At 38.3% G+C, this 25,364-nt stretch overlaps 1 protein-coding gene across 2 annotated transcripts in view; it reads left to right on the top strand.

The window, feature by feature from the left end:
- Edem3 (ER degradation enhancing alpha-mannosidase like protein 3) overlaps positions 1-25,364 on the top strand; it is a 63,979-nt gene that overhangs the window by 12,472 nt on the left and 26,143 nt on the right. For both annotated transcript variants that reach the window (XM_055624488.1, XM_055624487.1), the window contains exons 3-9: positions 180-280; positions 1,271-1,310; positions 5,280-5,392; positions 6,706-6,859; positions 11,639-11,773; positions 16,700-16,805; positions 24,367-24,464. In XM_055624488.1, the coding sequence (XP_055480463.1) occupies positions 180-280; positions 1,271-1,310; positions 5,280-5,392; positions 6,706-6,859; positions 11,639-11,773; positions 16,700-16,805; positions 24,367-24,464 (747 nt within the window). The remainder of the gene's footprint in view (positions 1-179; positions 281-1,270; positions 1,311-5,279; positions 5,393-6,705; positions 6,860-11,638; positions 11,774-16,699; positions 16,806-24,366; positions 24,465-25,364) is intronic.

Here is a 25,364-nt window from a genome sequence, read left to right as displayed (position 1 = left end):
TAACAATTTTTAAAAGAAATTTTAATATCTTTTTTCAAGCATGCATTACATTTTAAATTAAAAATTTGAATTGTCTACAAATTGTATAGATAATCCGCCTTTTAAGTACTAGTCCTATTCTCTAAATGATGTATGCTTTCTCTCACTTTCTTTAGTAACTTATTAAGATTTTTCTGTAGGAACATGCTTACCCAGCTGATGAACTCATGCCTTTAACCTGTCGAGGACGTGTCAGAGGCCAGGAGCCAAGCCGGGGTGACGTAGATGATGCCTTGGGAAAGTGAGTATGAGCAGAAGGCATAGCGTGGCGGTTTAGAGTAGCTAGGTCCCGCTTGGAAAGAAAATTCAGTCACATTTCTGAGATTTTGCCAACTTTAAATTCTTTTTGCATTTGTTTATTGTGTGTGCATGTTTACACGTGCTGTGGTATGCATGTGGAAGTCAGAGAACAATTTGCAAGAGTTAGTTTTCTTCTTTTACCATGTGGGGATTGAAACGCTTTCACCTATCAAGCCCTCTTACTCTCACAGTTGACCAGATTTTAAAGAATCCCTTAGAAAAAGAAAGTAAAGGAAAACCTACCTCAAACATTATATTAAGGTCTTTTATTCTTTCATATTCTAAAAAAATAACATTTCTTATATCTGAGAAAAGTTAGCGTTTTTATTTTTTGAAAAGTTAGCTTATTAAATTGGATGAAACTTTAAAAACTATGTAACTGGGGCTGGAGGGATGGCTCAGAGGTTAAGAGCACTGACTGCTTTTCCAGAGAGCCTGAGTTCAATTCCAAGCAATGGTGGCTCACAACCATCTATAATGAGATCTGGTGCCCTCTTCTGGAATACAGGTAGAATACTGTATAAATAATAAATAAATAAATCTTTAAAAAAAAAACTATGTAATCTTTAAAATGCATATGAAGTCACCACCATATTATAAGAAATCACTACACGTATATATATATGTGTGTATATATCACTGCATATATATATATATATATATATACACACACACACACACACATGTATTTATATATGTGGCATGTTTTGATTTACAGTTACTAATTTATTTGTGCTGCTGGAATTGGGCCCCTAGCATTAAGTTTTAATGTTTTATTCATTCTAAAAGGAGCCAACAACATTTCTATGCATCTTCAGTGATACATAGGACGTTTCAGATTGTTTGGTTATTGTATAGGTCACATTGCAGTGTGGATACATGGAAGAGCTGCTTATATAGTGTTATATATGTTGTTACATTTATTTCTTAGGTTTTCCCTAACACTGATCGATTCTTTGGATACGCTTGTGGTAAGTTCCACTTTTCTTGGAATCACTTATTTTATAAGTTTTATGATATCCACACTCAAGTATTATAAATGTAGTCAGCATATTATGTATGGAATAGAAGCCATAAGAATTCAAAATGTCCAAATTTTTGCTTCTTAATAAAGCTTTAGTGTTACTGAGTTACATTAAATTATTGTCAAGTACAGTCATGTAGCAGAATAGAGATTCTCAAATAATTTAGTGAGTTCACATGTTTCCCCAGTCCTTGGGTAAGGAGCGTGAAGCTCTTGAAAGAAGTTCTTTTGGAAAAATGGGATACTGTTCTTGCTCCATGGCAGTATGCCGCACGATACTGAAACTTACGCACAAGGAAAAATGGTTTTTCCCTTCCAACCCTTATGTTGTAGAGATCGTGCTAATTAGTATTAGCTTCAGAGGTGTCTGTGGTGGCAGAGGGGCAAGGTTGTGTCCCAGATGCCCTGGTTCTGAAGTACTTCCTAGTGTTTTTACCATTAGAACATTGTGGAAATGGGCTTCTTTTAAGGGTTTTCTTTAAGGGCTAATTTTGTACTGTAAGTTATTATAAGTGCGAATTTGTACTAAATAAAACACGATAAAACCATCTCTCAAGTAGCAGAAAGTTTTTACTCCTGGATAGTGTTTCTACATTTTCCTTGCAGCACGTTCTTAATTTTGGGACAGAAGTCTCACTGTGATAGTAGCAGTCAGAGAGTGAGCGAGAGAGAGAGAGAGAGATACCAACTGAGTCCCTGCTCTTTGCTCTGGTGAAGCGTCAGGACTGCCTCTCTCTGACTGTAATACAGCCGAGGTGGAACTGACTGTTGAGACCTTTGTGTTGGGCTGGAGGTTTGAAAGTGACAACTTCATTTAGCCAGCATGAGTGAAAAGTACAAACTACATTATAAGGACTCTGAAAAGGTGCTGTTAGTGCCTCTGAGTGAGTGGGCCCAGGGGAAGAGAGAGATGATGCACAGACTGTCCAGCAGACAGGAAGAGTGTGCTCTGGAGCTTGACAGTCTCTGGAAGGCACAGCTGTTATCTAGGAGATGGAATGGTATGATGTGTAATCGTAGCTGAGTGAGGCACAGGGCGTCTTTGGGATGAGGAGAGGGTGAGAAGCAGGAGCTGTGAGTGACAGCACTAGAGGAGCGCTGGCATTTCTTCCTCGTTTGTCATCTTAGCTTCATTCCTTCAGATGGCAGATGCCCCTCATTTCCAAGTTCTTAACTTATTTTCATGGACTTTAGTTATTGTTATCGCTTTATACAATATTTTCAGGCATGAAGGAGATAGGGTGGTTCTAGGCTGCATGTTCCTGCATTTAGAAATCTATCAACTTCTCTAATTGGATGGCCACAAATTATTATGAATCATATTCTTCAGATTGTACTTTTAAAGAGTTTGTCATTAGTTCTCAAAGTAAGATGCCTGGACTAGTAGTAACAGCATTATTTGGGATCTAGTTAGAAATACAAATTATTGTGGGCTGGTGAGAGGGCTCAGAAGGAGCGTTTACCACCTTCCAACAAGCCCGACAGCCTGACAAGCAGGACCACGTGGTGGAAGGAAAGGACTGACTTACGCAAATTGTCCCCTGACCTGGACACATACACTGCGGCATACGTGTCAGGCATACACACGCAATAAATGAAACATGTTTTATAAAATATTTAATTTCAGTCTTCTCAAGTGAGAAGAAACAAAATAACCGCAGATCACCATCATACTGGAAATGAACAAATTCATTTTGAATTTTGAATCATTATCCTAAGGATTTTCTTTTGAGTTTAAACAGAATTAGAGAAAAATAGAGTATTTTCATAGGTTTTCCTGCATTTAGAGGTGATATTATTTTGCATGTTTTTTTTTTTTTATTTTGCATGTTTTTATCAATACGGATACTGGGGTTTCTAATTAAATTTGCCTTTTAAATTATTATTTTTTAAATCTGTGATTTAGCGATTTGAAAATAATAGCATATCACTTACAGTGACTAGAGTACAGAACACAACCACTTTTATTTTGTTTGTAACATAAAGTCAGTTTCTCTTGCTATAATTTGATTTTTAAATTTAAATTGTTCAAAATACTAGTTTTGACCTATTGTCATAGAATCAGGCTCTAAAACATTGCACCTTTAAATTCACATTGTTATGCAATCTGAAAAAGCAATAGTTCCTAAAACATTAAAAGTAACAGAGGAAAGGTGAGGCGTAGGCTCTCTTCTTGGCTTGTTAGGAGATAAGTAAACATAAAATGATGAGAAGGTTAGAGTTGGCTCTGTTTGGAAGTTTGGCGTTGGTGCTTCTGTCGTGTGTGTTTGCAGAGAAGCAGCTCCTGGGATACACAGGAGGAAGTGTGGCTGTACTTAGTGCAGAGTCTTAGGAGGGAGATAGTAGAGAAGATTAACAAGGTAACAAAAAGGATGGCCAGTGGGAGAAGAGAAACTAGTCAGCTCAGACTCTGGTTCCCAATGTCTTTGATTTCAGGCTTGCCCTAAATTTTTTGCCTTGAAATTTTAGACACATGCTTATAGGGAATCTGTCATGCTTAAGAGGATCAGATTAAATTTCAAAAAGTACTGCAAAGTATTGTTAAACAAAAAGATTCAACCATCAAAGGCAAACTTCTTATATTACATCCAGTCTCTGCGTAACACCTAATCACGTCCGTAATTCAGATAGGAAATCCAGAGCAGCCTTTATAATGACAGTGACCCCTTTTCATGGAGCTCATTCCAAAAACTCACTGAGGTTTCAGTTGAGTCACAAGTCTAGACTGGCTTGGTTATAATAGTAATGATATTAAACACTCGTTGTTCAGCACTTAAGTCAGACATCGGTTACAATATTTTGCACACATAATCTTATTTAAGAAAACAGTGCTATAGGGCAGTACCTCCTTCCTTTATAGAGGAAGGAATATGCTCAGATATGGAAGTAGCTTGGCTTGACTCACAAGTGACTGAGGTGAGAACTAGAACTCAGATTAAGACCTGTTCTTGACAGTAATGTCACACTGCTTCCTTGGCCAGTGGGGCGCCCTTCGGGTATAGGTGGCATCAGGTGACGGTGAAGGCTCAGCTGGGTGAAGACAGTACTTTCTTTGGAGTAGGCAGTTTCTTATTTTACATAGCTATGTGTTTGTTTATTTTGTGTGTGTGTACCACCCTGTGTGGTACCACTTACAGGGGTTGGGCCTGTCCTCTCATATGGCTCTCAGGGATTGAGTTCAGGGCATCAGGATTGGCAGCAGGTGCCTTTACCCACTGAGCAAGCCCAAGAGAGTTTAGTTCCTAAGACAGTACTTGATGAGCAGGATGGCTGTTTACTTTGCTCTGGCTTAGAAACCAAATCCCTGCAGAGCATACCTATATAGCTCTAACTGTAGGTCATGGACAGTGTATGCGCATGAACAGATATGAAGAGTATCTGAAGAAGAAGAACCAGCATTAGAAAAGCTCTCTCTCTATTCCTGCCTGTCATCTAACTATGAAAAAGGGTCCCTTTATCTGAATCACTTGGTTCCAGAAGTTTGTATTTTGGAACATGTCAACAGCTTTACAGGCTGGGCATTCCTAACCCAACAATCTAAAATGTTTGAAATCTGTAACATTTTCAGTGGTGCCAACCAGGTGTTCAAAACCTAAAAATTTTAGATTTTGAAGCATTTGGATTCGAGACTTGGGACTTAGAGTTGCCCAGCCTGCATTCTGAATAGTCTGAATCCTCTGATGGGTGTTGAAGGCCCCAAAAGTACACCAGGGTGTAAAGACTCCCCACTGTTCGCACTTACTTTTTAGTTTTAGACATCAGATTTTTATAATATACTTAAGGGTATATACTAGTTTGTATGCCTCATTTTTCTGACTCTTAAAGTATGCTAACATTGATTCAAGTATCTCATTCTGAGTATAGTGTTCTGTTGACTTGGTAGAAAAGAATGTTATGTCATCTTCTCTTCCACTAGGTATTAAACAAAACCAAGGAATTTGAAGATGCAGTGAGAAAAGTTTTAAGAGATGTTAATTTAGATAATGATGTAGTTGTATCAGTCTTTGAAACAAACATCAGAGTTCTTGGGTAAGTACACAACCCTCTTCTGGACTGCAAGGGCATTGCATGCATGTGATAGACAGACATTCACCAGCCACCAAAACAACCATTCATATAACAGTAAAAAAATTGAAATCCAGGCATGGTGGCTCACACTTGTGATTCTGACACTTAGAGGCTGCAACAGGAAGACTGTGAGAAGTTTAGGACCAGCCTGGCCACATAGTAAGTCCCATGCCAGCCCAGCCTAGAGTGAGCCCCACCTCCAAAAAGAGAAAAGGAAGGAAGAAAGGAAGGAAGGAAGGAAGAAAAGAAAAGAAAAAGAAAGAAAGAAAAGAAAATAAAAAAAAAGAAAAGAGAAAGTTTGGAATATAGTGAACAGGCCGTATTATGCTGTAACTGACACAACAGTCTTCAGAGACAGACTCACACCACAGGTGATCCAAGTGTGAAAAGGAAGTGTGTGTAGGTTGAACGCATTTTCTGTTAGTTCCTTCAGAGGTTTCCAAGAGTCTCCACAGTTGGCCAGCATTAGCCAGGAGCCTCTGCAGAGAAGCCACATGAGACTCAGTTTACAGGCTTGCTCCTCAGACAATAAGACATACCCTTGTGAGATTATAAAAGTGTGAGCTTATAAAATTAATTCATCCCAACATTAGGTAAGTTTATGTTTATTAGCTTTCGTAATTTTCTGTCCCATCTCCTTGTTGAAGCTACTCTTCAATTAAATATAAGAAGTCTAAGATAGCTTTTTAGAGATTATTAGCTTTTTTAATGAGGTAAAAGGTGTTTTTAAGTTTTCAATGGTACATCAAGAGTTAAAGATTTTCATGGTGGTAAAATTAAAACTTTAAATTCATTTTAAAAACATTTACTCATTTGTTAAACTACTGTCTAGGGTGTACTTTGGTTTAAGAAATTTTAAGGTACTTGAAAGTGCAGGTTCTTTATAATAGTGTGTATATTTTTGCATCCATTTATATGTTATGTGTATCTAGGGAGGAGCCTACAGGAAAACTTGTAGGAAGGAGTAAGTTCTCTACTTGTAGTAAGTGGGTTTTGGGATTCCAACTCCTAGTCTGTAGTCTTTAGCAAGTGCCTTTATTCACTAAGCCTTCTTGCCAGCCCCTAATGTTTTCTGTTTGTTTGTTTTAATATATTAGCTATGTGATTATAATAGTTTGTCACTAAATGAGTAGTTGGTAAAAAAGAATTAAATCATTCTGTAGCCTATCTTACATTTGCAAATTGTTGGGAACAAATGCTCTCACCTTCTCAGATAGTAGCTTGTAAATATCTTTAATTAAACTGCAGATAATGTTTTGTCTCTGTGATCCTAGGGGTCTTTTGGGTGGACACTCACTGGCAATCATGTTGAAAGAAAAAGGTGAATACATGCAGTGGTATAATGATGAACTTCTCCAAATGGCAAAGCAGCTGGGTTACAAACTCCTACCGGCCTTCAACACTACCAGTGGCCTTCCTTATCCCAGGGTGAGTCACTGCGAACAGGCACCACTTGGCTTACACTTTCTTCGCTGTTAACAGGATGAGCTCCTGTGGTCAGAGGTGTTCCTCACCCACGGGAGCCTTGAAGAAGATGCATCAAAGCTGACAGCAAATTCATATTGACATTGCAGCTGAGTTACAGTTGAGCGATGTAAAAATTCCTGTAAGCTTTCCTTGGCCTCAGTGTGTCAGGCTAGTTCATGCTGCAGAAGGAGGAGACAGCCAGACTGCAATGTGGGCCAGAGTTGTTGGTGCTGAGATGATGTGGAAGCTGTGAGAGTAGGAAGGTGTTACTCTCCAAGGAGAGGGTGAGGAGAAGCGGACCTGCCACAAAGGAAAGCATCCAGGGATTCAGGAGTGAACATCACACAGTGGGCAGCATGATAAAATCCTAAGAAAGAGGCTCCAGCAGGAGGGGAGTGGCAACACCTTGCCGGGTGTTGTGGGGCAGACTGATAGGGAAGGAGGCTGCAGTGTGGGTTGCTTGCTGCTCTGGGGTTCCTTCTTGCTGGTATTGGAGCCCTGAGACCCAGTAGGTGAGTAGGTGAGGGAGCTTCACTATTGTTTTGCCCTCCAAGAATATTTTCTATTTAAAACAGGAGAAGGAAGCCACTGAGGATGGAGTGGACTCTCATTCTTTATTAACACTGTTTTTCTCCCATTTGTCCAAGTCAGACCCAAGGTCTGTGACACCTTTTCCTTTCATTTCATTTTGCTGCTGTGCTATTAAAGCCAACTTGAGAGCTGGAGAGATGGCTCAGCTGTTAAAAGCTAGCCTTGCAGCCAAAAACAAAGCCAGTTTAATTTCATTCATAAACTCCTGTATCTTAATGTGGTTATTCTTTTCTCTGGCTTATTATTCAGGACACTTGGGAAAAGAGTACGACCAAAACATTTTTTATTGAATTGCTTTCAAAACTTTAACGTTTTCCCTGGTCCAGTGACTGCCCCTTAACATTCAGAGTTTTTATAGTTTGGCAGTAGACTTTCTAGTGTTCTCTCATAGTCCTTAGTTACTTTTCTATTGCTGTGACAAAACACCGTGGTCAAGGTATCGTGAAAGGAAGAGTTAAGTTAGGCTTATGGTTTCAAAGGGTTAGAGTCCATTATGGTTGAGTGAAGACAGGACAGCAGGAACAGCTGAAAGCTCATATCCCAAACTGCGAGCCGGCAGCAGAGAGCACACTGGTGTGGTGGGGTACATCTTCAGACCTCAGCCCCGTGACACACTTCCTCCAACAAGGCCACACATCCTAATTCTTAATTCTTCCCAAACAGTTCCCCAGCTGGGGACCAAGCATTCAGGCATGAGCTTATGGGGCTGTTCTCATTCAATTCAACATACTCCTCTAGCCCAGGGAAACCACCTTTCCATCCTAACAATATGCAGTGCTCTTCAAACCTCAAGCAACTTTTGCGTTGCATGCATTTAGGCCTTCCATCTCTACTGCCTAGTATAACTTCTCTAGAAGTGGAAGTCAAGCAAGGCTCATTCTCTGTATTTATGACATCATTGTCGGCTGGATAGGTGTTCAGCAGCACAATATAGGTAGGTGCTTTTCAAACCAGATATCATACCCATTGATTTCCCCGCCCATTTAGTCTATCACGACTGCCACCTTTTCTCCAATGAAATACTAGAATTAACCCCTATATTATTTAAGTTTTCACTTTGGGTATTTTTTTTTGTTTTTTTTCCTTCTGTATGTACACATTGTATGTATTTGTTAGTGTGAGAGTCTGCACATACGCATGTGAGTTTGTGTGTGAGTGGAGAGAAGATGGATATGGGTATAGAGACCTGTAGTAGATGCCCGCTGTCTTTCTGCAATCTTTATTTTTTAAGGTAGGGTCTCACTGATCCTGGAGCTCATTAGTTCGCCTAGGCTGTCTAGCTAATGAGCTTTAGGAGTCCCACTAGTACAAGGGGTTACAAGAGCATGCAGCCACCAGATGAGGTCCTTGTGCTTATGCGGCAGCACCTTCCTCCTTGAGGCTTCTCTCTGGCCCCACTTTTAGAATTTTAAGTAGCTTTCCTGCCAATAGGCAATCTTACATACATCTTTTTTTATCTTTTTTTTTTTTTTTTTGTCTTTCGGATGAATTGCTAGAAGAAAGTATGGAATACTTTTTAAGACTCTGAGTACTTATTACCAAATTGCTGCCAAAAAGATACTTTCATTTTCCCTCAATGACACAGAGTGTGTGATTCCAACACAGTAAAGTATCATTCTTTTCTCAGTATTAGGACGGAGGAATTGCAGTCATTTTAAATGAGAATTTGTTTGCTAGTATATTTGCATTGTTAGCTGGTCATTTTCCTTTAGTTTATTAAAGTTAGATGCAAAACTATTTAAAGCAGTATGTATATATTAAATTTACATGTAGCAAGTGTTTCTGTTTTTGTTTTATTGTCTTTTATCTTTTTTTAACTTAAAAAATTAATGTGTGTGGTTGTTTTGCCTGTATGTAGGTGTGCTACATGCCTGTCGGTGCTCACAGAGCCCAGAAGAAGGCATTGAATTCCCTGGAACTGTAATTTCAGCCAGCTAAGAACTACCATGTGGTTGCTGGGAAATGAACCTGGATCTTCTGGAAGAGCAGCCAGTGCTTTATCTCTCCAGTCCCTATTTTTTAAGTCTGTGTGTGTGTGTGTGTGTGTGTGTGTGTGTGTGTGTGTGTGTGTATGTATGTGCGTCTGTCTGTCTATCTATGTCTGCCTGCCTGCCTGCCTGCCTGCCTGTGGGTATGTGCATGAGTGTACGTATCCACAGAGACCAGAGAAAATGTTGGTCGGATCCCACGGGAGCTAGAGTTACAAAGGTTTTGATCCATCTGATGTGGATGCTTGGAGTTGAACTTGTATCCTCTCAAGAGCAGTAGGAGCTCTTAACCATCCCTCTAGCCCTAGTTTTTGTTTTGTAGAGGTTTTAGAATTTGAGGAGTCTAGCATTTATTCCTTTTTTTTCTCTCTGTCTCACATTCTGTATGTGTCTATGTATGTACATGTTGGTGTCTGTGTGTGTTGTGTATGTGTATGACAGAGGTGAGCACTGTGGCTTCCTCATTGGTCCACATTACTTTTTTGAGACTTAGTCTCTTCTTGAACCTGAAGCTTCCTGATTCAGGTAGACCAGCTAGGAATCCTGTTTCTGCCTTGCTAGTCCTGGGGTTACAGGTACACACTGACAAACGTGGCTTTTTGACATGAGGAACAGGATCGAAACCAAGCCCTCATGTGTTGGCGTACTTAAAAAAAAAAAACAAAAACAAAAACAAAAAACTTTTATTTACGTTTCTGATATCCTTTTCTCCCTACTCCACCCCAATCCCTTCCAACACCAGGGAGGAGAGAGAAACGGTTTGTGGGAGAGGGGGCATAGTTCACTTAGCTGCTTCCTGCTGGTTAGGGTCATCTGGTTCCTTGGAGCCAGTCCAATCCTTGTTTCAGGAGATCTCCAACTTCTTGTCTCAGCAGCAGCCAGGAGCAGCAAGGGAGAAGCAGGAACAGCCTTGTTTTTTCTTGGATGTTCCACAGTCTCTGGACTCTGGCATTTATTCTCTCTCCAGAGTCCTCAGATTTCAACTATCTGCAGCTGGCAAAGAGCTCCTCTCAGAGCCCACACGAGGCAAATAGTCCGCTGCTGTAAACCATCTGAATCAGTCCCACATCCACACCTGGGACCAAAACAAAATCATGTTCCCATGTACAACACTCCTGCTTGTTCTGTAAGCACTTTACCCACAGAGCTAGCTTCCTAGCACCTCTCAAATTTTTTATGTTTGCTGTAACATGAGAGGCAGGCTTAAATTGAAACAGAAGGTGCTACAAGTACTAGTGTCAACAAAGAAACTTGTTATTTTCCTATTGCTTGACATGTCAAAAAGAGTTTGAAATGATTATTTTAGAAGAGGAACTGTATTAAAGGGTTGCAGCATTCGGAAGGTTGAGAACCACTGCTAAATAATAAGTGTTGCTCAGGGAACTGGAAGTGGGGAGTCAGTGTCCTCAGTGACGCAGCCACTGGTGAGTTCCCCATGCTCCAGAGGATAGCTTCATACTCATGTGGGCCCTGGTTGAACTCAGTGAGTCAGAGGACAAAAGTAAACATGACAGGGACTAGTGAGATGAATCAGCACATACAGGCGCCTGGCAGCCTGAGTCTGATCCTCGGGACCACTTAGGAGAAGGGGAGAGCTGACTTCCCCGAGGTGTCTTGTGTATATATGATTAGCATACATGTGCCTTCTCCCCACACAGTAAATAAGAAATGTAAGAAAAGAAAAGAGTGATAGTGGGAGGAGGAGGATCAAAGGGGTGGAGTGAGGACTGTGACCAAAGTGCATTGTGTACATGTAAAAACTGTCAAAGAATTTATAAAACATAGAAATTTTAATCTCTTCTAAATATATACCATTACACTCAAGTTTTTCTCTGTGGACTGTTTAATAGTATTGTACTGGTTTCATAAATTCTCCTAAGGCTGATCTACCTGTATAACAATGCTTGCATTGTTATAATAATATTTGTGTTATTACATCATCAAGAAAGAAAGTGAGAACTTACTTACCCCACACATTCTGTATGCTCAGAATATATTTTCCTGGTGTTTGTTGGAAAGCCACAGAGATCCTCAGGTTGACTTCACTTTATTCACTTCATGAATTATTTTCATAATCTGATAAGGCCTGATTGACAGTGGTAGATCATAAACTCATTTATGTCTTGGCAGTTGCTCATGGTAACGTTCTCATTGTATTTAGATTAATTTAAAGTTTGGCATCAGAAAACCAGAAGCCCGGACGGGAACTGAGACAGACACCTGTACAGCCTGTGCGGGGACCTTGATCCTTGAGTTTGCTGCTCTAAGTCGATTCACCGGAGCGACAATATTTGAGGTTTGCTTTTCACAGCCTTTGGTCTCCTGGGGTTTGGGAAGAACTAACTTTCTATTTGTTTTCGTTGGCTAAGGATTAGGATTCTTCATTGTAGGGTTACTGTTACTTTAGTCTACTTTTAATCAAATTCTAATGTTATAGGCATGGAAGCCATTGTGGGGCAGCAGTATTCAATACAAGTCTGCTTTTTGTTCACAGACCATAAATAATATTTTAGCTTTCTTCTTAGAAGAGTGTTTAACTACAGCATGTAAATTTGATGACTCCTCGGTAGCCCAGATGTCCTTGTATTTGTGTTTTATTTGTTAGACTTCCAAATGACTGGTTGTATTTCTGAAATCTTCACAAATAATTTAATAGTGCAATTTTTGTGTATAAACCTTGATCAAGAGTCTAATGTATAAATTTGTGTATTTTGAAGGAAATGTTACTCATTCATTATTCAAAAGACTTAAATCGCCCCACATATTTTACTGTGGCTTATCTCTATCTTGCATTAAAAATTCTAATGTAATTATTTATTATAATTATCATTGGAATCCTAGAGTTACTTACATGCCCACTTTCATAGACACATGACATAGATAATTTTTTTTAAAGTCATAAGGTGATCACATGGGCAGAGCAGAAGCAGGGAACATATACACCATTATAGATACTGGAACAGGATGCGGAGAAAGCCAGCAAGTCCTATGCTGGTCCTATCTGGGTATGAATGGATGCCTGTGCTTTATATGCCTCGAGGACAGATTTATCAACTGTGATTGGTTAATGCTTTAGACTTAAATTTTAAAATATCCTTTTTTTGTCTAGTAGTTCCCCTTCATTAAACAGTATACGCCCTTGTACGTACGTTTTAATATAAAAGAAAAACTTTCTTAGACATTCATGTATTTGAGGCAAAAATGAGTCTCAGTAGGATAAGTTTGCAGCCCAAGGGTGAACAAATGCAGTTGGTTTAAAGCCCATGTCTTTGTTCTTTCCATTTCCTATTTTGTTTTTCTGAGTAAATCTGTTGAAAAAAATCATGATTTAAAAAAAATCTTCTAATTTCCTTTGACAGAGCATTTCTGTTAACGGGATTTTGAGCTGTAATCTCTATTTTTATTTTATTTTTTTTAGGTTGATGTGAAACCGCATCTGTGCTCAATGGCTTATTTTTGTCTCTTTTTATGTTATATTCACAAGTTGAGAAACCAGTGACAGTATGACCCACAATGCCCGAACTATTTTCCATCTGACCCTTGTCAGAAAAACTTTGCTGACCCTAACATTTGGAGAAAAATATTTAAAGAAATCAGAGTTCTTTTTATTAGTGTCCTATAATTCAATTTTAAACTTTGGCTAAGTTCATAATTTTACTGTGCCTGTTTACTTAGGCTGTAAAATAGGAATAGGGAAATATAATCAGTATCAAGCTTTCCAGATTTGAAAATTCACCACTTAATTATAGTTGTGATCTGCTTTGCTGAAATATAATTAGCATGCATCATTTGCATCAAGAATGTAAATGATTTTGTACTCGATTGCCAAACCTACAAAGTAACAAATTAGGTTTAATGATTTTTTTTTGCAATGCTAAATAAGTTCATACCCTAAAATTAATTTAGAATTTTACCAGGAGCTATCCTTTGCTATTCTATTTGTAACATCTTTTTATCCAAAGCTAAGAATTTTATAAGAAATAATTTCAATTTAATATCCAGTGAATAAAAATAAATGAAAGAAGTTGTATAAGATTATACATTTTATGTATATATGTATAGATACCTTAATATACAGATAGTCCTCAGTAGCCTAGTTGATTTGTTAAGTTTTCACGAAGAAAATTATGTGTCACTTAAAAAACAACAACAATATCTTGTTCATGTTTAAAGTCCTGGAGAGATCAGGGATACAAGGCACTTACCCTAAACATGGTAAAGGCAATATACAGCAAGCCTATAGCCAACATCAGACTAAATGGAGAGAAACTTAAATCAATCCAACTGAAATCAGGGACAAGGCAAGGCTGCTCACTCTCTCCATATCTCTTCAATATAGTTTTTGAAGTCCTTGCTACAGCAATAAGGAGATCAAGGGGGTTCAAATCGGAAAGGAAGAAGTCAAATTACAACTATTTGCAGATGATATGATCGTATATATGAGTGACCCCAAAAATTCTACCAGGGAACTCCAACAGCTGATAAACACCTTCAGCAAAGAGACTGGATAAAAAATTAACTCAAAAAAGTCAGTAGCCCTCCTGTATACAAAAGACAAATGGGCTGAGAAAGAAATTAGGGAAACAACACCCTTCACAATAGCCACAAAAGACATAAATTACCTTGTTGTAACTCTAACTTAGAAGTCAAAGACTTGCATGAGAAAAATTTCAAGTCTCTGAAGAAAGAAATAGACTTCGATATGAGAAGATGGAAAGATCTCCCATGCTCATGGCTCGGCAGGATTAACATAGTAAAAATGTCCATCTTACCAAAAGCAATCTACAGGTTCAATGTAATTCCCATCAAATTACCGACACAAGTCTTTACAAACCTTGAAAGAAAAATTCTCAACTTCATATGGAATAACATATGAAACTCAGAATAGCTAAAACAATCCTCTACAATAAAAGATCTTTTGGAGGTATTTCTGTCCCTGATCTCAAGCTGTACTATAGAGCAACAGTAATAAAAACCTCATGGTACTGGCATAGAAACAGAATGGTGGAACAATGGAACTGAACAGAAGACCCAGAAATAAACACACATACTTATGGACACCTGATTTTTTACAAAGATGCCAAAACCATACAATGGAAAAAAGATAGCATCTTCAACAAATGGTGCTGCTCTAACTGGATGTCTACATGTAGAAAAATGCAAATAGATCCATATTTATCACCCTGCACAAAACTGAAGTCCAAGTGGATCAAAGACCTCAACATAAAACCAGTCACGCTAAACCTGTTATAAGAAAGAGCCTTGAACTCATTGGCACAGGAGACAACTTCCTGAACAGGACAATAACAGCACAGACTCTAAGAGCAACAATCAGTCAATGGGACCTCATGAAACTGAAAAGCTTCTGTAAAGCAAAGGACACTGTCATCAAAACAAAATGAATGCCTACAGATTGGGAAAGAATCTTCACCAACCCTCTATCTGACAGAGGGCTAATATCCAGTATATATAAAGAACTAAAGAAGTTGAAAAGCAACAAATCAAGTAATCCAATTAAAAAAATGGGGAACAGAGCTAAACAGAGAATTCTCAGTAGAGGAATATCGAATGGCAGAGAAACACTTAAATGCTCAACCTCATTAGCCATCAGGAAAATGCAAATCAAAAATGACCCTGAGATTTCACCTTACATGTATCAGAATGGCTAAGATAAAAAACCTGAGTGACAACACATGTTGGAGAGGATGTGGAGAAAGGAGAACTTTCCTCCATTGCTGGTGGGAATGTAACCTTGTACAACCACTTTGGAAATCAATCTGGCATTTTCTCAGACAATTAGGAATAGTGCTACCTCAAGATCCAGCTATACCACTCCTAGGCATATATCCAAAAGTTGCTCAAGTATACAACAAGGGCATTTGCTCAACCATGTTCCTAGCAGCTTTATTCGTAATAGCCAGAATCTGGGAACAACCCAGATGCCCCTCAGTTGAAGAATGGATGCATAAATTATGGTACATTTACACAATGGAATACTACTTAGCAATTAAAAACAAGGAAATCATGAAAATTGCAGGCAAATGGTGGGAACTGGAAAAGATCATCCTGAGTGAGATATCCCAGAAGCAGAAAGACACACATGGTATATACTTACTTATAAGTGGATATTAGACATATAATATAGGACAAACATACTAAAATCTGTACACCTAAAGAAGCTAAGCAAGAAGGAAGACCCTGGGTAAGATGCTCAATCCTCAGAAAGGCAATGGAGATGGAGAAAACAGGGAACAGGACAGGAGCCTACCTGAAAGACTCTACCCAGTAGGGTATCAAAGCAGATGCTGAGACTCATAGCCAAACTTTGGGCAGAGTTCAGGGAATCTTATGAAAGAAGGGGGAGACAGAAATACTTGAAGTGGACAGGAGCTCCATAAGAGGAGCAACAGAACCAAAAAATCTGGACACAGGGTTTTTTTTTTCTGAGACTGATACTCCAACCAAGGACCATGCATGGAGATAACCTAGAACCCCTGCACAGATGTAGCCCATGGCAGCTCAGTGTCCAAGTGGGTGCCCTAGTAAGGGGAACAGGGACTGTCTCTGACATGAACTCCCTGGCTGGCTCTTTGATCACCTCCCTCTGAGAGGGCATTATCTTCCTCCAGGCCATAGAGGAAGACAATGCAGCCAGTCTTGATGAGACCTGATAGGCTAGGGTCAGATGGAAGGGGAGGAGAACCTTCCCTATCAGTGGACTTGAAGAGGGGCACAGGGAGAGAAGAAGGAAGAAGGGTGAGATTGGGAGGGGATGTGGGAGGGGCATACAGCTGGATACAAAGTGAATAAGTTGTAATAAATACGAAAATAAAAAAGATGAATTAAAAAAAACAGTATCTAAAATGACTTCCAAAGACAGTGTACCAACTGTGAATCTTCAAGTTTGCTAAATGAGAATGAACACCTTTGGAGAGTTCTACTCTGCACTGAAGTGGTGAGAATTGTTTTAACAAGTGCTTTTAATTATGTCAGTGAATATAATAATCCATGTATGGATGTCACCCATGCTACAAGAGTAAATGGCTGTGGCTGTTCTTCAGGTGAGATCATTTACTCCCACGATCTTAAGGAAATTTTATAAGTGGTTGTCTTAAGAATTTTGCTTAATTCTTAAGAGGTATTATGGCACTTTAATTTGAGGATATCCCCTTCTTTGCCAAGTCAAAGTTCTTCAAATATGCTTTTGTTTTTTTAATTACAGGAATATGCAAGAAAAGCTCTTGACTTTCTATGGGAGAAAAGACAGCGAAGTAGCAATTTAGTAGGCGTGACTATCAATATTCATACTGGAGACTGGGTGCGCAAAGGTATGCAAGCTGGGCTTTATGACCCAGACTAGCACATCCTCAGGATGGTTGGGAAAGGCGGTGTTTCCTTTGTGAAAATAGTGGGGATAGCATTTGTTCATACCTTAGTGTGGACAGCACTAACAGGTGCAGGGAGAGACGAGGCACCAGAGTTGATTTCCTTGAGGCCTGAGGAATCAGAATCCTTTGTCTCACTTCATTGTTTGGTGGCTATATTTAATAATGCTGTTATGGTCTACCCCCCCTTCCTCTGTGTCTGTGTGTGTTTTCTGTCTCTAGAAACAGACTGGAGCATACACTTTGGAACCGTGTTGTTGGAATTCAAGCTGTGTGATGTAACTTGTGTTTGTCTATATTCACTGCTGTAAGATGAGGCATTAGTACTGCTTCGGAGTTACCTTGAAGGTTAAATGACTTGGAGTCCTGAGGCCAGTCCTGGAATGCGTGCAGTGTACACTTACTCGGAAAAGTCACAGATAGTCCCTTGGACTACAAACTTTACTTACGCAATCTAGCTTGAGGAAGTGATAGAAATTTGTTTCCTAAGATAGTTATCACACACTTAGTTATAATACTAGAAAACAGAGTAAAGTGAGAATCAGTAACATAATATGTTAAAATTATATTCTACATGCTGTAGTCTTCGGAAAGAAACATAACAATGTTATGAGCAAATAGCATATGGCATTGAATAAAGAGTATTTTATGTTTTAAAACTCCCCTATAAGGCAAGCACAGAAGAACAGAAATACACTGGAATGTTCCTAATGAGGTTATCTTTTATATGTTTCTCTGTTTTCCAAAAAGCTTGTCTTGTTTATTTATAAATAAAAATAAGTACCTGTGTATAAATAAAAATTATGTAGTTAAGCCAGGCGTGGTGATGAAGGCCTGTAATCCCAGCACTCAGGGAGGCAGAGGCAGGTGGATCTCTATGAGTTTGAGGCCAGCCTAGTCTACAGAGTGAGTCCAGGACAGCCAAGTCTACACAGAGAAACCCTTTCTAAAAGAAAAAAACAAAACAAAACAAATCTCCAAATTATGTAGTTATTGATCTCATAATTAAATCAAATATAATACTTATATTTAATATTATACAATTTTTTTTCTTTTTTTTTCTTCCCATATTCCTTCCCTTATGTCCCTCTTCTGTTCCCCTCCCCATTGGATCCTTTCATATCAGCCCTCTCCTGCTACATCCATAACTGTCTACTCTATTTCCCCTTTCTAAGGAGTTCCAATTCTCCTCGAAGTCCCTTACTCTGTACCTAACCACTGTGGTTGTGTGGCTGTCGCCTTCTTATGGAATACTTAGTATCAAACAGCCACATAAAAGTGAACACATACCATATTTTTATTTGATGTATTTGAATCTGTGTTACCTCATTCAAATGATTTTTTTCTTTTTCTTTTTTTGAATGTGAAGAATAATTAATAGCAAAATATATGCAAAATATACACTAATATTTTTAAGAGAAATATTTAAAATAATGTGAGTAGCTGTCAGCTTTCTGAGAATGTTAATCTTTGCTGTGTCTCAGGCAGTGTGTCAGTAATTTTATTTATATTCAGTGCTGTGATTTCTGTTATCATCTCTAAGTGTCCTTCATCTTGCATTTATTTGTAACAGTGGTTTCAGATTCTTCACACAAATTTGTGGGATGAGCCTCCATCTCAGAGGCCATGAGTGAGAAGTCTACCTTGTGAGAGAGGGTTGGTCCATAGCAGCAGAAAGAACCCTGTTTCTCTGCTAGGTCTCCACTGGACTCAGTTCCAAACCATATAGAGATGGATGCAACTAACTCTTTGAAAATGTGCCAAGAAAGTATTTTCTCTGAAGTCCTGCAAACCATTAAGGTACATCACTCCACCATGGCAGCTCATTCTGGGAGGACGGGAGAGGTCCTCCCAGAATGAATAGCTTTGAATAGCTTTGCTGGTGATGGTGGTGTTTGCAGGGTGGTGACGAGGGTAGTTCCAGGGTGTCATGCCCAGAGAGTTCATGGGGGCCATGAAAGTGGCAGGGTGTCTCATAAACTCCCTCCTGGGAACTGTAGATGATTTTTGGTACAGAACTGCTACATAAGTAGGCTATAGCAAGAGCTGGCAGGCCCTGCATTATTAATCCTCTAGAACCCAAAGATGGGTGGGCAGGAAGCGGTTATAGAAGTGAACACTCACATACAAATATGCCATCATCATTCCTATGCTACACATATACTTACAATGTCTGTCTCTGCACTGTTGGGCATGAATGATAATTTTCTTCTCTACTTGTCTGTATTTTCTTTTTAAATTATTTTTTTATTATTTAAAGTGATTTTTAAATTTAAATATATTTTATCATATTCTTCCCCTCCCCCAAGTTTTTTCAGATCCTCTCCTCCTCCCTACTCACCAACCCAAAACCCAGTACTGCAACAAAACCCAAAAAAACAAATACACCGATACCCCAAAAGGAGAAAAAAAAAAAAACTAACAACATAAAAGCACACAGACAAACTGTATAGTCCATTATTTCTTTGTCAACTACTTGTGAATATTTGAGACCTGCCCTGGAGTAGTTGATTACCCAGACTTTTCTTTGTTTGTGTCTAAAAAAGTTATCACCTGCATTTAAATCAATAAACACTGTAATCATTCTTCCCGTGAGGAAACCATAATTCTTATGTAGATTGTTGTTTTGCTTTTCTCTTAATAAAAAATTTCACATCTAGCTATTCCTAAAAAGGGTATTTTGTTTGTTTTCTTTAAGCTTCATTAAAGTATAACACACTGTATGTCCTTTGAGACTTTTTTCAATTAATATGTTACTAAGACTCATCCTTACTGCAGGATGAAGTAACTCATTTTTGAATACTACAATAACAAACCAGTTGATGGACACTTAAGTCGTTTTCAAAGATTTTTCTAATGTGATCATTAGTATTTACTTAACATTTGTCTTGCAGTTACTCCTTATCCAAGCATGCATTTCTCTTGGCTATGTAGAAGTAAAAAATTTAGATTAATAGTATAAGTTAATGTTCTCAGCTTTTGGAGATTAGTTCAAATTCCAATTTTTTTTTTCATTACTGTATACTTCACTAGCAGCATGTAAGAGACCTGTGTGCTGGCATCCTCTCTAACACTATATTGCTGGCCTTTTGAGATGTGAAAACATTTTAAGAGTACCAAAAAACAAGTAAATAAGCATATGTGGCCAATAAATATGAAGATATGTTTGGCATCATTGGTAGTCAAACTGAGTGAGTGTCAAAATGCCGACCCATACAGTTTAATTCTTTCTGTTTATTTATTTTTGATGTTGGGGATCAAACCCACATCCTCACCCTACCTAGCCAAGTGTTCTACCACTGAGCTAAATCCTCAGCCCTGTTTGCTTATTTAAAATTATATGCTTTTGTGTGTGTGTGTGTGTGTGTGTGTGTGTGTGTTTTTACCATTTGCTTTTGGGTTAGATTGTGATTTTTTTAAAGCTGTGATATTGCCAAACATTCTTGATACTGTTTGTGAGTTGTGTGTTTTCTGTGTATCCTCTTTTAGTTTATGGCTCATGCTTTCCTTTTAGGTTCTGCTAGTTTATAGAGTCACATTCATCAGGTTTTTTTTCTGATTAACCCTATTTTGTGTTAGGAACATCTCCTTAATATGATAGTAATAGTTTCTAAATTTTGTTACTAAAATTGACATTTGTTTGACTATCTGAAGTTGATTGGTATTTGTAATATAAGACACATTTTTCCTATTTTTGGAGGTATTAACAGTGTTTTCACTTTACAGACCTTTTTTTTTTTTCAATAATGTTTGTGATTCAGTGGTCTGTATAGAACATATATGATGGTACTATTCTGAAATTTATTGAAGCATTATTCTTTTTTGGCCTAAAATATGGACAGTTTTTGTTAATGTTTCTTACAGATTTAAGAAAGAATATTTTTAATTGTTGTTTGTAGAGTTCTGTACGTGGCAGTTTTCTCAGTTAACTTTTTTGTTTTGTTTTATTAGTGCATATTAATTGCACAAAGTAATAGGCTTCATTATGACATTTTTATACTCATATATGTTATCATATTCACTCATCTGTTACTCTCTTACCCCTTCTCCCTCTTTCCTCCTTCTATATCCCTAATAGTCTCCTTTTTACTTTCAGGGTCCTCTTCCACTCCCTGCACACACCTGATTTCCACATGTGATAGAAAACATAGGATTCTTACTTTCTGAAGAGCATGTCTTAGTCAGTGCTCTATTGCTGTGAAGAGACACGACCAAAGTAATGCTTGAGGAAGAAAGCATTTAAGTAGGGGCTTGCTTGTAATTTCAGAGGTTTGGTCCATTATTGCCATGGTGACAACATGGAGGTACACATAGCAGATGTAGTGCTGAAGAAATAGGTAAGAGTTCTGCATCCTGAGCCACAGGCAGCAGGAAAAGAGAGACAGTGACTCTGGCATAGGCGTTTGAAACATTCAGGCCCATCCTCAGTGACCCAAGAAGGCCACACCTTCAGCTTTCTTATCTTTCTTTCTTTCTTTTTTTTTGAAAAGATTTATTTATTTATTATGTATATAGTATTCTGTCTGCTTGCCAGAAGAGGGTACCAGATCTCATTATAGATGGTTCTGAGGCACCATGTCGATGTTGAGAATTTAACTGAGGACCTTTGGAAGAGCAGCCAGTGCTCTTAACCTCTGAGCCATCTCTCAAGTCCCCTCTTTCTTAAGTAGTGCCTGATGACTAAGCATTCAAATAGAGGAGCCAAAGGATGGGGGTGAGGGAGTCAGTCATTCTTATTCAAACTGCCACAGAGCATAATTAAGAAGGAAGATTTTTGAAGGGAAAAAGAAAAGGCTGTGTTAAAATTTGAGTTAAGCCAACATGAAGGTCAGCCATATGACAGCAGCCACATGGTGAGGAGGGGAGTTTTAGAGAAAGAATGAAGCCCAGTGTGTTAGGCAGAGCATGCTTTAAAAGAGATAAAGAAAATAAATGCAGAAAAGCAGGTACACTTGCAAAACTCCCTGGCTGTGGCGCAGTAAGTGACTGTACAGAAGGCAGATACATTATCTCATTAAAAGGGTAACTATTCCTCTCATCTCCTTAGTTTGTGTTATAATAATGATTAATATGCTACTACAACATATTTGTTATAAAGGAGGTTTATTGTGGGAAAGGAGGAGGGGAGGGAGGGAGCTCTATGCCTATTACAGAGAAAGAAGGAGACAGAGAGAGTATGTGGGAAAAACACAGAGAGCTAGGGAGCCAGATGGGGCCCTTTTATCAGGCACAACATACCTGACTACAGGCAGCAGGTTATATCAAAGATAACCTGCTAGGGCCCTAAAATTAATTAATGAATTAATTAGTTAATTAATTTTTGAGGTAGAGTTTCTCTGTGTAGCCTTAGCTGATTTGGACTCACTTTGTAGACCAGGCTGGCCTCAAACCTAAGAGATCTGCCTGCCTCTGCCTCCCGAGTGCTGGGACTAAAGGTGTGAGCCACTGCACCCAGCCTGGACTAACTCTTAAGGGAGGAGACTGCACAGGCAGCTCAGGGCAGGAAACCCAAAAGCAGCAATTCCAGATATGCCCTTGGTTTTCTTGGCAGGAAGTGTCTGAAGGGAGCTCTGATTTCTTAATTCTTCCTAAATGAGCCTGTAGACTGCACAGGGGTGGCACTGGAGCTCCAGTCCAGGCTCTCATCCCTTCTGGTGAACAGCTTTGGAACTGGATCTCTGGGTTTTCATGAGAAAGATGGGCTTTATCGATTCCCAAATTTCAGCTCTCTCCTAAGTGATTTTAGGATTATGTCTTCAGAGAGGGGAATATTATAGTGGTACTGGAGACTTAAGGGAAAGGTATTTTCTTCTGGTAGGAATGGGATCTTTAAAATGTTAAACTCCATCCTGAATTTTATAGTGGCTAGACTAATTTACATTTCTACTCAGTTATCAATAATATATAGACCCTACTGATTTTTTGCTTGCTTAAGCTGGCAAGAATTACAGTAGGTGATTTCCAACAATGATTTTTCTATTGTTCCATTTTTGATTTATATGTGTTTCATTAGAAATGATGGGTACATTCATTTTAGATTGCTGTCTCTCCTTAGTTGAACCCTTTGTCACTGTGTAGTGATCCTCTGTCTCTAAGTAGCTGTCTCTACTTTATCTTTCAGTGTTTACTAGATATACCTTTCCCATCCTGCTTTCACTTCCTGCAGGTGCTTATGCTGTAACTGTGTCATTGATGAGATTTGTACATATCTACATGGATTTTACCATTTTCCTGTGTTAATCTGTTGATAGTTTTAATACACACAGGCTTGTGCTACTTTTATGTTATTTCAGTATGTTGCATCTTTTCTAGTTTTTTATTGTTTTGTTTTTGATTGATAGCTTTGTTTCTAAAGACAAACTGAATGTGCTGTCATCCCTTTCTTTCCTCCTCCCCAACCCTTTTCTGTTGTATCGATAGTTCTGACTATCTATGAGTCTCGGTTTTCTTTGGGGCTTAATTGTTCCCTTTCTCTGTCTCTCCCCTCTTTGGATCCCTTCCTCACTATTTGAATAATAGCAAGCCTTACTTGAGGTATTTACTTACTGGCACTTTGCATATCACTTAAAATATATGGGTTGTCTCAATTAACCAGTCTCTGTATGTATGGGTTCTGCTTCCAGTATTCAGTCACCTGAACATGGAGAGTATTCAGGGGAAAGTTACATCTATTCTAAACATATGTATATTTATTGTTTCTAAGCAATACAGTATAATAAGCATGTATATAGCTTGTACATTGTACTTTGTGTTAAAATGAATTTGGAGATGGCTCAAAGCATGTGAGGCTGTGACAGTTTAAACTATTGAATGGCACTTGAGCATCTTTCCATTCTAGCATCCTCGGGAGTCTTGAAACCAGTGTTGTTCAGATAACAGAGATGATTGTTCCCTAGGTACCAAAGCTGTATTTCCCTAGCAGTTCATTGTGATGGCTTATCTGGGTGCAATTCTTGGCTTAAGTTACTTTCCATCAAGTTTTTGAAATAGAACTCTTTTGCTTTCAGACATCCTGTTAAAAATATGATATTGTTCTTATTTTCATGTTCTAGCCTATGGTAAAAGTGTTGTTGCAATTTTAGGTATAAGTTTTCTTCTTTCAGCATTTTTTTGGGGCCTTTCAAATTTAAAATGCTTTTAATTGCTAAAATTTGGTTTCTATGTTGTTGTTGTTTTTTTTTTAAAGAGATTTCAGTTTTTCAATTTATGTTGGTTAAATCACTGTTAACTTATCCTCCATATAGCTTAAACGTGCTGATATCTTTTTTTAAATAAGAAAAATTGTAACCAATTTTGTATCACAACTTTTTAAAAATAAACTTATCAGCAAGGGAGCTATTATTCACATAGCAGATAGGGTTGTGTTTCCAGAGATGTGTAGTTTTTACATCAGAGTTTCATGCTAGCATGTAATTTTATTTTGCTATCCTAGTGTCCTTATTTGTACTCTGTGAATTTTCAGACATATTTAATAAAGGCCCACATTTATATGTATTTTCTGTAGATAGTGGAGTTGGAGCAGGGATTGATTCCTATTATGAGTATCTGTTGAAAGCCTATGTCTTGCTTGGAGATGACAGTTTTCTGGAAAGATTTAATACAGTAAGTTGATTTATTTTTCTATTAATTTTGTAGCTAACTTCATTTGAGGCCAAGTTGGATGAGAATTTAACAACCTAAATGACGTTCTTAAAACAGTCTGTCTTTAAATGTGTTGTAGTGTTCTGTCAACACTCTCTGATGGAGTTGGACAAGGTGATGTGTGAGTGAAAACCCAACATAGCTTCATTTCATCTTTTATCAGAAAGTGTCTAAATCTGACAGTGTGTGACAAAATAAGTAGATTTGGTTTTTACATAATCTTGTTTTGAACAAAGAAGGCAATTACTGGAATGAGTTACAGCTAGCTTTCTTTTTTGGGTTCCAATCCTATTTGAAATGTTGGAAGTTTGGCCTAGTCTTTGATCATACCAGACAGCAAGGTTTGAGTAGGTCATATTTATTTCAAAAGTATATGTCTTAAGACTGGACCATAAGAAGCCCACATAAAAGCTCTGGGAAAGGAGAGAGTTGGACTCATCATGGGTTGCTTTTGTAACTGAAGCAAGCTAAGGTTAATGTAGCAAACTCATCAGCTGTGTTGCTATATTCATTTAGATACAATTCCCCCCCCCCCCACTCATCAGTTCACCAGCATTTCATATGTGATATGTTTTGATAGTGTAGGTAAAAGTAGGACAAAGATCATAGTTTCCATCCTGTTTGGCCAGCATACTGATTTTGTGAGCATCTCTGTTTGCCTTTTGTTTAGAGTTTTTATATACACAGTGATTAGAACATGGCTAAACATATGGCACATTGTCAGTAGTAGCTATTAAATACCAGATGATCTAGCAAAACAGCTCATTTAAAGTCCTATTAAATAGGGGCTAGAGAAGTGTCTTAGTGGTTAAGAGCATTTGCTGCTTTTGCAGAGGACCTGGGTTCAGTTCCCAACATCCA

This window comes from Psammomys obesus, unplaced genomic scaffold, assembly GCF_907164565.1.
Source record: "Psammomys obesus unplaced genomic scaffold, mPsaObe1.curated_primary_1811, whole genome shotgun sequence".
Lineage (NCBI taxonomy): Eukaryota > Metazoa > Chordata > Mammalia > Rodentia > Muridae > Psammomys > Psammomys obesus.
This window is presented reverse-complemented; position numbering and strand designations above follow the sequence as displayed.